The following is a 14,231-nucleotide window of genomic DNA, read 5'->3' on the forward strand; positions in this document are numbered from 1 at the left end:
TTGGTGTTGTCAGGATGCAGGCAATTTCCAATTTATTCTCTTTGCTTTGGAACATCGATAAATTTTACAGCTAAATCTGCTTTCCATCTCCTCCGTAGCAACAAGTGTCTTCAAACAAAAAATTAGAACCAACACATATTTTTGCTATCTTTGGATATTTTCCTAGACCTCTAAATGTCCCAAGCTTTTCAAGGCTGCAGACAGAATTGCGCTGTTTAGAATTCTGTGATCAATTAGCTTTTTTGTGTGTGACTAACGACCGACACCTTGTATGTGAAAAATTAGCACTGCCACAGCGATGACAATGAACAGAGCACAGTCCCACCCTCAAAGTCCCTGGCGTCGGCCTTCCTCTCCTAGGGGGGTGAAGCCTCTGCCTCTGCTTTTGGGAGGAAAGTCCCCGCTATGGCCAGGGCCGCTATGGGTTGTCATCACAGGCTGTCACCTCACAGTCGCGGTGACAGGCTCAGGTTGCCACCAGGAGAAGGGGTCGGAACCAAGCCAGGCAGTGTTTCATTTCAAACGGGGAATCCAAGAGTTCTCCCTGATTTAACATAAAAAAGAGAGGAGACAGCACATCCAAACAACATTCGGGAAGAGAGGAACAGACAGGAGACCCAGCAGCGAAGGCCAGTGCCATCCTCAGCCACCTTGCGCTCCTGACCGTCACCCAGCAGGCCTGGTGGGGCTTGCCTGGAACAGAGAATAGAAACCATGATCACTTCGGCTGGGAACGGAGGCTCACGCCTGTAATCCCAGCACTTTGGGAGGCCGAAGCGGGTGGATCACGAGGTCAGGCATTTGAGACCAACCTGGCCAACACAGTGAAACCCTGTCTTACTAAAAATACAAAAAATTGGCTGGGCGTGGTGGTGGGCACCTGTAATCCCAGCTACTCAGAAGTCTGAGGCACGAGAATGGCTTGAATGGCAGGCGGAGGTTGCAGTGAGCCGAGATCGTGCCACTGCACTCCAGCCCAGGTGACAGTGTGAGACTCCATCTGAAAAAAAAAAAAAAGAGGCCAGGTGTGGTGGCCCATGCCTGTAATCCCAGCACTTTGGGAGGCTGAGGCGGGTGGATCACGAGGTCAGGAGTTTGAGACCAGCCTGGCCAAGATGGTGAAACCCCCATCTCTACTAAAAATACACAAATTAGCTGGACATGGTGGTGGGCACCTGTAATCCCAGTTACTCGGGAGGCTGAGGCAGGAGAACTGCTTGAACTCAGGAGGTGGAGTGAGCTGAGATCACGCCACTGCACTCCAGCCTGGGCAACAGAGCAAGACTCCGTCTCAAAAAAAAAAAAAAAAAAAAAAAAAAAAAAAAAAAAAAGAGAGAAGGAAAGAAACCATGATCAGAGCCACAGCAGACCTTGGGCAGGCTTTAAAAGTATGAGACTGGGCCAGGCGCAGTGGCTCACTCTTGTAATCCTAGCACTTTGCGAGGTCAAGGCAGGTGGATCACTTGAGGCCGGGAGTTCAAGACCAGCCTGCCCAACACAGTGAAACTCCACTTCTACTAAAAATACAAATATTAGCTGGGCATGATGGCATGCACCTGTAGTCCCAGCTACTTGGGAGACTGAGGCAGGAGAATAGCTTGAACCCAGGAGGCAGAGGCTGCAGTGAGCTGACATCGTGCCACTGCACTCCAGCCTGGGCGACAGAGCGAGACTCTGTCTCTAAATAAATAAATAAATAAAAGTATAAGGAGACTGAATTGAGGTCTCTTCGTCCTCTCTTGATGTTGGAGACAGAAGCCTCCTCTAGGTTCAGAGCTTGCTGACAGCACCACAGTCCATCCTGGAGGAGGGACTGGAGCCAGCACAACATGGAACACCCACTTGGAAGAGACCCATTCGCAGCCCCCGGGGCCTCAACTGCATGTCCTGCTCCATGGGAAGGCAGGACTGAGCGGCCTCCGAAGTGTCCTTCTGTGAAAACCCCCAGCGAACAGCCTGCAGGGTGCAGGGGCAGTAAGGGCCTGCTTGAAACCTGCTCCCATCAGAGGCAGAGCCGCTTCCCAGGACCTGAGGACAGGAGTGGGTCCTGCGTCTGGCGCTCTGTCCCCCACGACACAGCCTGCTTAATGTCCAAGAGTCCCACGTGAAGGGATGTGCAAGCTCGCCGGAGACCTTGGCCCTGCCAGATCCGTCTTCTTATGTAAACACCTGCTTTTAATACTAAACAGCATCACTGGCCGGTAACCGCCAATGCTGCTCAGAGTGCCTGGAAGGAGCACTGAGAGGAATGGAATTTGTAGTGTGGCCGCGAGACAAAGCATTAGGGCAACCTGAGAAGAAAAGGTGCAGTCGGGATTCGCCTCCATCCCTAGTTTATAGGTCCTGGGTCCCCACTGAGGCCAGCACTGTAGTGGGAGAGGCTGGGAGGGCTGTGGGCAGGACAAAGGGACATCTTCCAGGAGGATGAGCGGTTCCCCATGCCTGTCCCCCTCACGATGCTGCAGGCAATGGCCTGAGGCAGGCCTGAGACTGCTGCACAGCAGGGCCTGGAACTGGGTTCTTGGAGCTGGAGGACAGCACGGCTGTCAGCACAGAGACGAGACAAGGGAGGTGCAGAATCTTGGCACATGACCCTGAGAGGAGGATGAGGACATGGATAGACAAGGACCTGAGACCAATCATCTGTGCTATATATATTTTTCTTTAAACAAATTTTTTTTTTTCGGTAGAGACAAGGTCTTGCCATGTTGCCCAGGCTGGCCTCGAACTTCTGGCCTCAAGTGATCTGCCTGCCTCAGTATCCCAAAGTGCTGGGATTACAAGCGTAAGCCACTGTGTCCAGCCTATTTGTGCTATATTTCCAGAAGGAGGGGTGAGGATAGTCCTAAATTTATATGGCATAGATGATGAAACTTTCAATTAGAAAAACCCCAGCTTCCTGAGGCTCTCCAACCCAAAACAAATCCCAGGGGTTAAGGCCCCTCTTCCAGCATCTCAAGGTTCTAAGCCACCACCCAAATCTAACAAGAACTCTGATTTGTGTCTCACCATCCTTTCTAGCTCTTAGCCCGCCCTCCCTGCAACTTACCGGGAAAACAAGAGGCACAGCCAAGCCCACAGTGGCATTCTAAAACCACCTTTTCAAAAATTCTAATGGTGAGATTATTAGAGTGAAAGAGGTCTGGCCTAACCCACTCCATTTTGTTTGTTTGTTTTTTTTTTTTTGAGATGTCACCAGGCTGGAGTGCAGTGGTGCGATCTCGGCTCACTGCAAGCTCCGCCTCCTGGTTCACGCCATTCTCCTGCCTCAGCCTCCCGAGTAGCTGGGACTACAGGCGCCCACCACCATGCCCGGCTAATTTTTTGTATTTTTTAGTAGAGACGGGGTTTCACCGTGTTAGCCAGGATGGTCTCGATCTCCTGACCTTGTGATCGGCCTGCCTCAGCCTCCCAAAGTGCTGGGATTACAGGCATGAGCCACTGCACCCAGCCTCTATCTTGCTTCTTATCTCCAAGCTGTCCTTGTTCATTCCTGGGAATAAGCTGAACTAACTCTGGGAGAAGCTTACAGTTTAACTGTTTAACTTTGAAACAAAGATGGTAACAGCACTTTCCGGAAATAAACCCCCTTCTTGCCTGGGGACCAGACTGCCTTTGCAGGACTAACAAATTAGCCACGAGAATTGAAATTACGGTTTAGGAGTCATGCAGCCACAGGCCACAAGATTCTGAACCTTCCCAGTTGCTCCTAGGGATGACATCACTGTTGTAAAACCTAAGAATGGTGCTTATTTTTCAGACCCTGCACTCTATGGATCGGCTGGCACCATCCATCCAAACTGGCTCATCTGGTCTTGTGGCCCTTGCCCAGGAAACCAACTCAGCACAAGAGGCCAGCTTCAACTCCCTATGACCTCATCTCCAACCTGACCAATCAGCACTTCCCACTTCCAGACCCCCTGCCCATCAAATTATCCTTAAAATTCCCAGTCTCTGAATTTTCAGGGAGACCAATTTGAGTAAAAACAAACTCCAGTCTCCTGTTTAGCCAGCTCTGTGTGAATTAAACTCTATTACAGTTCCTCTGTTTCGATGAATCAGCTCCATCTGGGCAGCAGGCAAAGGGAACCCTGGCGGAGTTACAATGCCATCCTGAAACAATGCTCTCGGATTTTTAACCAGTCAGCCTTTTCTTCCAGCCACCGGATTTGCTCAAAAACTGAAAACAACTAAGCCAACATTTCTCGTGGCGACTTTTCTTTCCTATGTGACAGGTGAGTTTTGATTTCCAAAGGGAATCATAAGTGTCAGGTACATGTTTAAATCACTTTTATTCCTTGCTTTCTTACATTGTTTTTGTGACTTCTATTATTGATGTTATAATAGAAGTGAAAAGGGATGACTAAGAAAAAAAGGGGAGTAAAGAAGGGGATTAAAATGTAATGGCATCAAAAAATTACACATTGGGAACTCCTGAAAAATAGTGCCTCTAACATCTGTATCTGGCATCAGCCACACCTAGCTGCTGGTGAGTCAGGTTACACTTGACCTCACTGGGTTCACACAGCCAGGCTCCCGAGGAGAGAACAGGGACTGGATATGAGGGAGAGCACATAAGAAATGGGCACAGTCTCCATCATCTTTGCCTTTTAATATAAGATTTGGTTTCATCATTTCTGAGTGTAACATATTTCTTCTAAAAATAGAGCTCTCTGCTTGTCTGAAACTTCTTAGCGTTCACTGGGAGGTGAAGGGGAATAAGGCTGACCATAATTCTGGGGTGACGTTGCCAGTTTCATAGTCATAGATAAACTTTTCAAGGGATCCTGGATGCTCACAGCAAGGATGAGTTCATTTCAAATCCATGGTACTGAAGAAGCATGACAAAGCGTTTCAAGGCCCCATCTGTGCCTGGTGTGGCCTCCTGAACACATCACTGACCAAAGGCAATCACAGCTCACAGGGCACCAGACAGCAGCGGCCCTCTCCCAGGAGGCCTAGGAGACAGGATGACCCCGCACACATTTACCGGAAGACGACAGGGTGCTCTCCTAACACACGGCTTAAGAATGTGTGCAAACACAAGATGTAGGAATGCAGGGCCGAAGATGTTAAACTCTTGCCCCGGGCCAACGCAGACCTGGATTTAATATCATGGAACTTGCTGGGATTTTCTCACAATACAGATTAAGAGTCAGAATCTCCCCCACCCCTGAGGAAGAGCCTGGTTAGCTCCTGAATCCAAAGATGCCCTTGATGTATCCAGTGAGGCCACTCTTGGTCTTCTGTTCCAACTTGTCCTCAAGGGGTGGGAAAGCCACATGGTTGAGGGCCAGGTCAAAGAACAAAGGCTTGCAAGGGATGGGCTGGAAGCCTGGTGGGAAGTGCACAAGGTTGGCTTGCTTGGTGACAAGGGAAGGGTCCAGGCAGAATGTTTCAAACCGTTCAACCAGAGGCTGGAAGTCAAATCAAAGAGACGTATGTAGGCATCCGTCACAGAACACCCTTGGTGAACATTTCCTGAGTGCCGACTGCCTGGTTCAGAGCTTTACAGGCGCCATCTCACTCAATCACTCAATCCTGACAGCCTCCTACGAGGAGCGGCTACCACGTCCCTGTCTTGCAGTCAGAGTCACTGAAACCCAGAGAGGCTAAGAGACGGGCAGGCTAGGACTGGGGTACAGGTCTGTCGGCCATGTTCCGAGTTAGAGCTCTTACCCACGGGTGCTACTCTGTACAGTACAGGTTCCTCAACCCTCTTCTTCCCAGGGATGATCTGACATCTAGGAAGCTTTATGCAGGAAGCTTTGAGGTTGGGTAAGAGAAGGGAGAGAGGTGGGGGTTTCCTTAGAAATTTAGGGTCCACTGCTCTACAATGAGCTTGCATTTCTAGTTTGTTACTAATCCTGCTTTGTAATCCTCAAAAACTACAGCCCAGACTTACCTTATTGTCCTTGACTTGGGAAGAGGAGGTCTCTGTTTGATGAGCATCGTTTCCATCTGGAAGTTTCACAGGGACTCAGTAAGAACAATGATGTATAATAGCACACTACTCACAAATGAGGCCTATCACACAGGTGGCCCCTACATCCCAAAAGTAAAAGGAGCCAGTACGTGGGGAAGCCAGTCCTGTCTCCTGCTGAGAAGTGGTGGAGATAAACAGATCAATCCCAGATCCAACGCTGTCGGCCCAGTGAAGCCAGCACAGTTGCATGAGGACAGTAAAAGGGAGAAGGGCCAGTGTAACAGCACATCTCGAAATGCTTCTACACGATCTGATGCCCAGCTGGCACAAGTAAAGGCCAGGAAAAATAAACATCTTACAGATGAACCAAGACAACCCTTTCAACCTTAAAACAGTAGTATGGGGTGTGGGAGAGAAGGGCAGTGGCAGGAAGGGAAGTCTGGGGATACAAAGGCCAGGCAGGGGGCTCACCAAGGATGGCCGCGGCCTGCAGGGAGCACTTCTCCGACCGCACTTGAGTGATGAGCTCTTGCACGTCAGGTAGGTCCTGTAAGATTCAGAAAACGTGTACTCCCGAGTCAGGGCCAGGTCAGAGCACACCAACCTAACCTGAGTTAAGCGACCCCACTGGTATTTTCATAGGACTTTAGACTTTCTAAATGGTTCTCCCTATTAGAACAAAACAAAACTAAAAATGCTAGCCTGTTTCAAATGGGAAAAGCTATGCCACGGCTTAAGTAATAATGCCTGGAAATAAAGATGATGTTGATAATATTAATAAATTTATCATATACTAAAACAGTGTGCCAGGCATTATTCTAAGCAGGTTACATAATCACTAGCTTAACCTTCTCAATAATCCTGAGGCAGTTTGCACTCCCATTTTACAGATGAGAAAACGGAAGCATGGAGAGGTTAGGCAGTGTGCTGGCCATGCCCCCAAGTGGCAGCGGGCTGGGGTAAAGGGCTGGGCCATCTCGCTCAAGGGCCTTCGTCGTTACATCCCACTGCTTCAGCAAGGGCGATGAATTTTCCCGGCCTCAGTCTCTTGCTTGGCATATTGGGAATGACCCGAGAAGGTCTGGATACCACAGAACCCTTCCCGCCTCCATTCTCTGACACGTCCCCAACAAAGCAATTCAGCACGTGAAATCAGGGCCACACTGGTTTGCACCGTGTCCCAAGATGATATTCCACAGTGGCGACGCTGCCACGCCCGTCACCCCCACCTGCCCACATCCCTCTGCTCTTCCCTAACTCTGCCTTTGCATGGGATCTCTTTAACTTCTTCTGCATCCATAGGTGGGCTCCTGCATGCCAGTCTGTGGCTACAACAAAACTACAAGCACTCTGAAGGCAGAGAGCTCTTCTCCACCCCTCTGAGCATGCACGGGATCCAGCAGCTCCAACGCTGGCGTGACTCCATCAACAACAGGAACCTTTGCTTGGTTTTCTAAATGGTCTCTACTTGTCAAATATACATGGATTCCTTAGACCAGCTGATGTTGCAACAAGTTCTATATCATCACAGTAGGCCACAAGCTTAAGAAGCTAGTCGTCATTCAATAATCAGTAAAGCACCAGGCGTGGTGGCTCACGCCTGTAATCCTAGCACTTTGGGAGGCTGAGGTCAGAGACTCACTTGAGGTCAGGAGTTTGAGACCAGCCTGGCCAACATGGTGAAACTGTCTCTACTAAAAATACAAAAATAAGCTGGGCTTGGTGGCACATGTCTATAGTCCCAGCTACTTGGGAGGCTGAGATAAGAGAATCGCTTGAACCTGGGAGGCAGAAGTTGCAGTGAGCCGAGATCGTGCCACTGCACTCCAGCCTGGTAGACAGAGCGATACTCCATCTAAAAAAAAAAAAAAAAAAAGGTAAAGCAAAGCAAGCCTTCCACAGCTGCGCTTTATTTATTTTGAGATGGAGTCTTGCTTTGTCACTCAGGCTGGAGTGCAGTGGCGTGATCTCGGCTCACTGCAACCTCCGCCTCCCAGGTTCAAGTGATTCTCCTGCCTCAGCTTCCCGAGTAGCTGGGATTACAGGTGTGCACCACCACACCTGGCTAATGTTTTGTATTTTTGTAGAAACAGGGTTTTGCCATGTTCCCCAGGCTGGTCTTGATTTCCTTACCTTAAGTGATCTGCCCACCTCAGCTTCCCAAACTGCTGGGATTATAGGCATGAACCACCGTGCCCGGCCCTGGGGCTGTTCTTTAGATCAAGCATTTCCTTAGCTTTAATGGACCCCCAAATGGCCTGGGGATTTTGTTAAAATGCAGTTACTGGCCAGCATGGTGGCTCATGCCTCCAATCCCAAGGTTTTAGGAGGCAGAGGCAGGAGGACTGCTTGAGGCCAGGAGTTCAAGACCTGCCTGGGCAACACAGTGAGACCCCCCATCTCTACAAAAAAATAAAAATTGGCCTGGCATGGTGGCTCATGTCTGTAGTCCCAGCTACTCAGGAGGCTGAGGTGGGAGGGTAACTTGAGCCCGGGAGTTCAAGGCTGCAGTGAGCTATGATGGTGCCACTGCATTCCAGCCTGGGTGACAGAGCGAGACCCTGTCGAAAGAAAGAAAGAAAAAAAACCAAACAAGCAGAAGGTCCCAGGTGGGAGCTGACGGGCTGCATTCCTAGCCAGGCCCCCGCTGCTGCTGCTGGTCTCGCACAGGCCCTGCAGGATGGCTTCACCAGTGCTTCTCACTTTGTTGCACGTCAGAATCACTAGAGCCTTTCAAGGTCCCAATGCCCACTTCAGACCTCTCACACTGATTAGAACCGCAATCTCTAGGGTGCGACCCAGACATCTACCTTGAAAACAATCTTCCTAAGAGATTTCAATGTGTAGTCAAGTCTGAGAGCAGTACTTCAGGTTTTCCTGTGGTTTCTTTTAAATCAGAAAAATGCCTTCCCTTCTTCATACCTAAATCCTCCTCAGGGCTGGAGCACAGCCATGAGTGACACAGTCTGCAGCTCCTGGGCAGTCAGGGCCATACCAGGTCCCATGGGCAGCTAGGGAGGACCAGCCTGAGGTGGCGCCCAGCTGTTGTACCCTCGCAGCTCCTCCACAGCCGACTCCATAACCTGCCAGGGCTTGCAAACAAGGAGAGGCCAACGTCTCACCTTTAGGCTGTTCTTGAAGGCGCCAGCATCAGAATTTACTTCGTTTGCATATTTCAGGACTCTATCATACAGGACAAGGGCTTCGCTCCACTTCTTCACCAGCACATAGGACTGAGCAATGAAAAAACACCTGATGGGGAGGGGAAAAGAGCCACAATATTCTAAAGCAGCAATTACCCAAGACCAAGGCTTTCCTTGCAGTTGAGGCAAAATTTTACATTTGGTAACAGGTTTCTTAACGTGGCATCACTGCATGGGAGCTCCCTTCATGGGAAGTGTTCAGATTTGTAGGCTACCCTGCAGAGATGCTTCCCAGCAGTCAGAGATGCCCAGGTAGGCCCAACAGTGAGCCATGGTTTTTTACTGACTGACTGACCCTATAGAGGAGAAACAGTTCCCAAAAGGAGCATGGTGAGGCCAGGACAGGAGGGAAGGAAGAATGCTGCCCGGTTCAAACAGAAATCCCACCCCGATCCACACACTCAAGTCGCAATCATTCATCTCTGCTCATCGCTTTCCAAACACAAAACCCACAGAAGGTTCTTTCTGAGTCAAATTCCTCTCCTGGGCTCAGCAGACACTAAGCGCTGCTGGTCCCTGAGAGGACAGAAGGGGCCGTGGAGTGAAGATGGGGCACGCTGGAGCACCAGAGCACACTGGTGTGTGAGGGCCAGAAGAGGAAGGGCAAGAATGCATGGGGCTCTGCCTTCCATCCTGGCTGGGCCCCATTGTGCTACCCAGCCTACTTCCAAGTTACAAATGACACAAGTCATTTAAGAAACTGAGTTTAGGCCGGGCACGGTGGCTCACACCTGTAATCCCAGCGCTTTGGGAGGCCCAGGTGGGTGAATCACCCGAGGTCGGGAGTTCGAGACCAGCCTGATCAACATGGAGAAACCCCATCTCTACTAAAAATGTAAAAAAAAATTAGCCAGGTGTGGTGACGCATGCCTGTAATCTCGGCTACTCAGGAGACTGAGGCAGAAGAATCGCTTGGACCCAGGAGGTGGAGGTTGCGGTGAGCCGACATGGTGTCAATGCACTCCAGCCTGGGCAACAAGAGTGAAACTCAGTCTCAAAAAAAAAAAAAAAAAAAAAAAAAAAGAAACCGAGCTTAGCTTTATCCCGAGTTAGTTCAAGTTTCTTGAACTGGCCACTCTGGTTCCGCTAATTAACACCCTTTCAAGGCATGCCCCTTTTCCCCTGGGAGGGAGGAGGAAAGTAGAGGAAGACAAGTTTTCTTTTTTGAGATGGAGTTTTACTCTTGTCGCCCAGGCTGGAGTGCAATGGTGCGATCTTGGCTCACCGCAACCTCTGCCTCCCGGGTTCAAGCTACTCTCCTTCCTCAGCCTCCCGAGTAGCTGGGATTACAGGCACGCACCACCACGCCCGGCTAATTTTTTTTTTTTTTTTTTTTTCCGAGACAGAGTCTCGCTGTCTCCCAAGTGATCTCGGCTCACTGCAAGCTCCATTTCCTGGGTTCACGTCATTCTCCTGCCTCAGCCTCCCACGTAGCTGGGACTACAGGCGCCCACCAGCATGCCCGGCTATATTTTATATTTTTAGTAGAGACGGGCTTTCACCATGTTAGCCAGGATGGTCTTGATCTCCTGACCTTGTGATCCGCCCGCCTCGGCCTCCCAAAGTGCTGGGATTACAGGCGTGAGCCACCGCGCCCGGCTAATTTTGTATTTTTAATGGAGATGGAGATTCTCCATGTTGGTCAGGCTGGTCTCAAACTCCCGACCACAGGTGACCCACCCACTTTGGCCTCCCAAAGTTCTGGGATTACAAGTGTGAGCCAACGCGCCCAGCGAGGAAGCCAACTTTAACACGTGTGCTCCACTCTCCCTGACCTGGCCAGATGGCAGACATCATCACTGGCCACTACTGGCCACAGCCTTTAGAAACTCCCCTTGAATATGCTGGGCTGACCTTCCTGTGATCACAGGCAAGGTAACACATACACTCAAGGCCAACGATTCCAACTGCTATGGGCTGGGTCATGCTCCCAATGCTTACAGAACCTGGGAGGCAGAGGAAAACTCCGCCTATCCCATGGGACGTTACCTGTAAGCTTTGAACACCAGAGTCTTGAGGCCTATCTCTTTCTGGAAGGCTTTGTCTTCCTCTAAACCAGGAAGCTGGAGCAATTCCACCAGATTCTGTACAACAGATGCAACAAGAAAATTCATGAAGAGATCTTAGATTGAATTTTTGACAGAAGACCTTGTAAGAACGGGTAAGGGTGAGGAAAAAAAAGCCCGAGGTCAATACAATGGGGAAAAGCCTGTGAAGTGCCCTGGCAGCAGCCACACCTGGTGTCACCTCCATTCCCCTCTCTGATCTTGGAAACATATTTGTCCTTTACAAATCAACTCTTAGCTCACCTGCCTTCAGAGACTTCTTGGCCTATCTCAGCTGGAAGGGATCTGTTCCAGCTCTGAGGTTTTATTTTGCTTAGCATCTACTCAGATGCCTTGACTGTGTGTGTCTCACAGTCCTACTGACTGACAAACTCCCTGGGGGCCAAGATGGCATGGACTCAGGTCTCAGATGCTCTGTGGCACCTGGGAGCATCTTATACAGGTGAAGTGCTCAGTGATGACCTGGGGTCACTATTCTCTACAGATCAACATGTCTGAGAGGTAGTGGCTCACAGACTGCACAACTGGTGTAAGACCTTTGTCTTTTCCCAGCTACTAACAGGTCCTGCTTGTCACAGTCCTTTTGTGATGCAAAGTTAAGTCATTTTGTGCCCGACACAGGCAAAGGAAAAGGACAGGCCCTTGCCTTCCCGGTCCTCAAGGGTCACCTGTAAGATGATGTCATAGAGCCGGATCAGGTCCTGGGGCCGGGGGGAGCGCTTGCTGTCATCCTCTGGCTGCTGCTGCAGCAGAGCCCTCTGCAGACCTTTGGCCATGTTCTCATTACGCTTGATTGCCGTTGACAGCTTGATATAAGTCAGGTAGCTGGAATGCACCATAAGTCAACTCAAGTTATACTCAGAGAAGCAGAGGAACTGGGAGGAGGACTGGACTGAGTTGGGGCTGACCCAGAGGAAGTGGGGGGCTGGTGGGGGCGTGGCCACAGCAGGGCCATTTGGCCTGGGCTTCAAGGGACCCTCCATTTGGCTACTATCCAGTGGCAAGTTTGCAGGGGACCCGTATGGGATCTTATCACAAAATTTGATTTTTAGCTTGATTTATACCTTCTGCATCCTTTTTCAAGAACCACACAGTGGAGAAAACAAACAAACACACAAACACACAGAGTGGGATCCCAGCAACTCATGAGGCAGGAGATTGCTTGAGCCTGGGTATTCAAGGCAGCAGTGAGCTATGATCACACCACTACACTCCAGCCTGAGCAAGACAGCAAAACCTTGACTCTAAAATTAAAAAAAAAAAAAGGGGGGCCAGGTACGGTGGCTCAAGCCTGTAATCCCAGCACTTTGGGAGGCCGAGACCGGCGGATCACGAGGCCAGGAGATCGAGACCATCCTGGCTAACATGGTGAAACCCCATCTCTACTAAAAAAAATACAAAAAATTAGCTGGGCGAGGTGGCGGGCGCCTGTAGTCCCAGCTACTTGGGAGGCTGAGGCAGGAGAATGGCGTGAACCCGGGAGGAGAAGGTTGTGGTGACCCAAGATCACACCTTTGCACTCCAGCCTGAGCGACAAGAGTGAAACTCTGTCTCAAAAATCAAAACCAAAACATTCAGAGAACACAAAGGAGCTCTTAGATGGTGTCAGCAATGTTAGGTGGGAGTCAGGAAGGGTCAAGGCAGGGAGAAGCAGAGTGGAAGAGTGAGACAGGGTTAACAGTGGAAAGGTACAAAATGATGAAATCCCAAATCTGCAAGGTATTTAGAGATACTGAGGTAAATCCCACAGAAATGTGTTAAACGAATTAAAAGTGGATGCTTCTGAGACCCAGGAGAGAAGGTCATGAGATGGATTTTCCTAAAAAGCTTTGCAGAAACCAGACTCAAAACAAAGAAATATTATACACAAAATGATATGGGAATTTAGATACAGCTTTCCAAAGTTTTATTGAAATACAGAAGCTGGGCCGGGCATGGGGCTCATGCCTGTATTCCCAAAACTTTGGGAGGCCAAGGCAGGCGTACTGCTTGAGTCCAGGAATTCAAGACCAGCCTGAACATGCCGAAAACCTGTCTCTACAAAAAATACAAAAAGTTAGTTGGGTATGGTGGCACACATACTCCCAGCTACTTGGGAGGCTGAGGTGGGAGGACCGCTTGAGCCCAGAAGGTTGAGGCTGCGATAAGCTGTGACTGTACCACTGCACTCCAGCCTGGGCAGCAGAGAAAGATCCTGTCTTGGGGGGAAAAAAAAAGCAGCCTGATTCCTGATTCATCTGTTTACCCCAAAGCTGGCCTCTGACCTAACTGAAATTTGTGGTGTGACACCAGCTATACCTTCACGTGGGAAAATGAATCCACGGGCAAGGGGGCTTCAAAATTTCAAAAGTCTCCTAAGCCTTGTTGAATGTTTCAAAGGGTCTTTTCAAGGTTAGGAAGTTAGACTAACTCCTGATTCTTTGTGGCTATTAACTACAAACACATGACTTAACCTCCTGGAACCTCACCTTTCTCATTGGCTGTTGAAACAGACAACATTTAAGGGCCATTCTTGCTGAATCCTCTAGTAGGACATTTCGTGTGAATTTGACATTCACATAAAATAAAACTCCTAAGGTGACATTTAAGGGTAAAGAAGGGAGTTTTTGTGGTTTTGCTCTTATAGGAATATGGAGAGGGGCAGGGGAATGGCTAAGGATATTGTCAGGCTCACCATATAAATTACAAGCAGTGACTAAGAATCACAATTTCAAGGTCAGATGGAAAAGAGAATCTGATGGGAAGTGGAGTTTTCCCAACAATCTTCTCCCTGTCCATTCCAAAATATGTCCACTCTTCCCTGTCTTCACAGCAAAACAAAATGAATATCTTTTTTTTAAAAGTAGAGCTTGTTGGCCGGGCCTTGGTGGCTCCGCCTGTAATCCCTGCACTTTGGGAGGCCCGGGTGGGGCGGATCGAGGTCAGGAGGTCGAGACCATCCCTGGCTAACAGTGAAACCCGTCTCACTAAAACACAAAAATTAGCCCGGGCCCCGGTGGGCTGAGAGCCTGTAGTCCCAGCTACTTGGGAGGCTGA

At 49.6% G+C, this 14,231-nt stretch overlaps 1 protein-coding gene across 2 annotated transcripts in view; it reads right to left on the reverse strand.

Moving 5' to 3' along the window:
* SRP68 (signal recognition particle 68) overlaps positions 1-14,231 on the reverse strand; it is a 46,484-nt gene continuing 32,253 nt past the window's right edge. The window contains exons 11-16 of one of the 2 annotated variants that reach the window (XM_031657775.1): positions 11,864-12,020; positions 11,119-11,213; positions 9,049-9,178; positions 6,398-6,473; positions 5,906-5,961; positions 1-693 (exon numbers count right to left, since the gene is read on the reverse strand). In XM_031657775.1, coding sequence (XP_031513635.1) covers positions 667-693; positions 5,906-5,961; positions 6,398-6,473; positions 9,049-9,178; positions 11,119-11,213; positions 11,864-12,020 — 541 coding nt within the window. In that variant the 3' untranslated portion in view covers positions 1-666. Of the gene's footprint in view, positions 694-4,275; positions 5,418-5,905; positions 5,962-6,397; positions 6,474-9,048; positions 9,179-11,118; positions 11,214-11,863; positions 12,021-14,231 lie in introns of those variants that run through there. The other variant, XM_031657774.1, reaches the window with a different exon arrangement.

Source organism: Papio anubis, chromosome 17, assembly GCF_008728515.1.
Source record: "Papio anubis isolate 15944 chromosome 17, Panubis1.0, whole genome shotgun sequence".
Taxonomy (NCBI): Eukaryota; Metazoa; Chordata; class Mammalia; order Primates; family Cercopithecidae; genus Papio; species Papio anubis.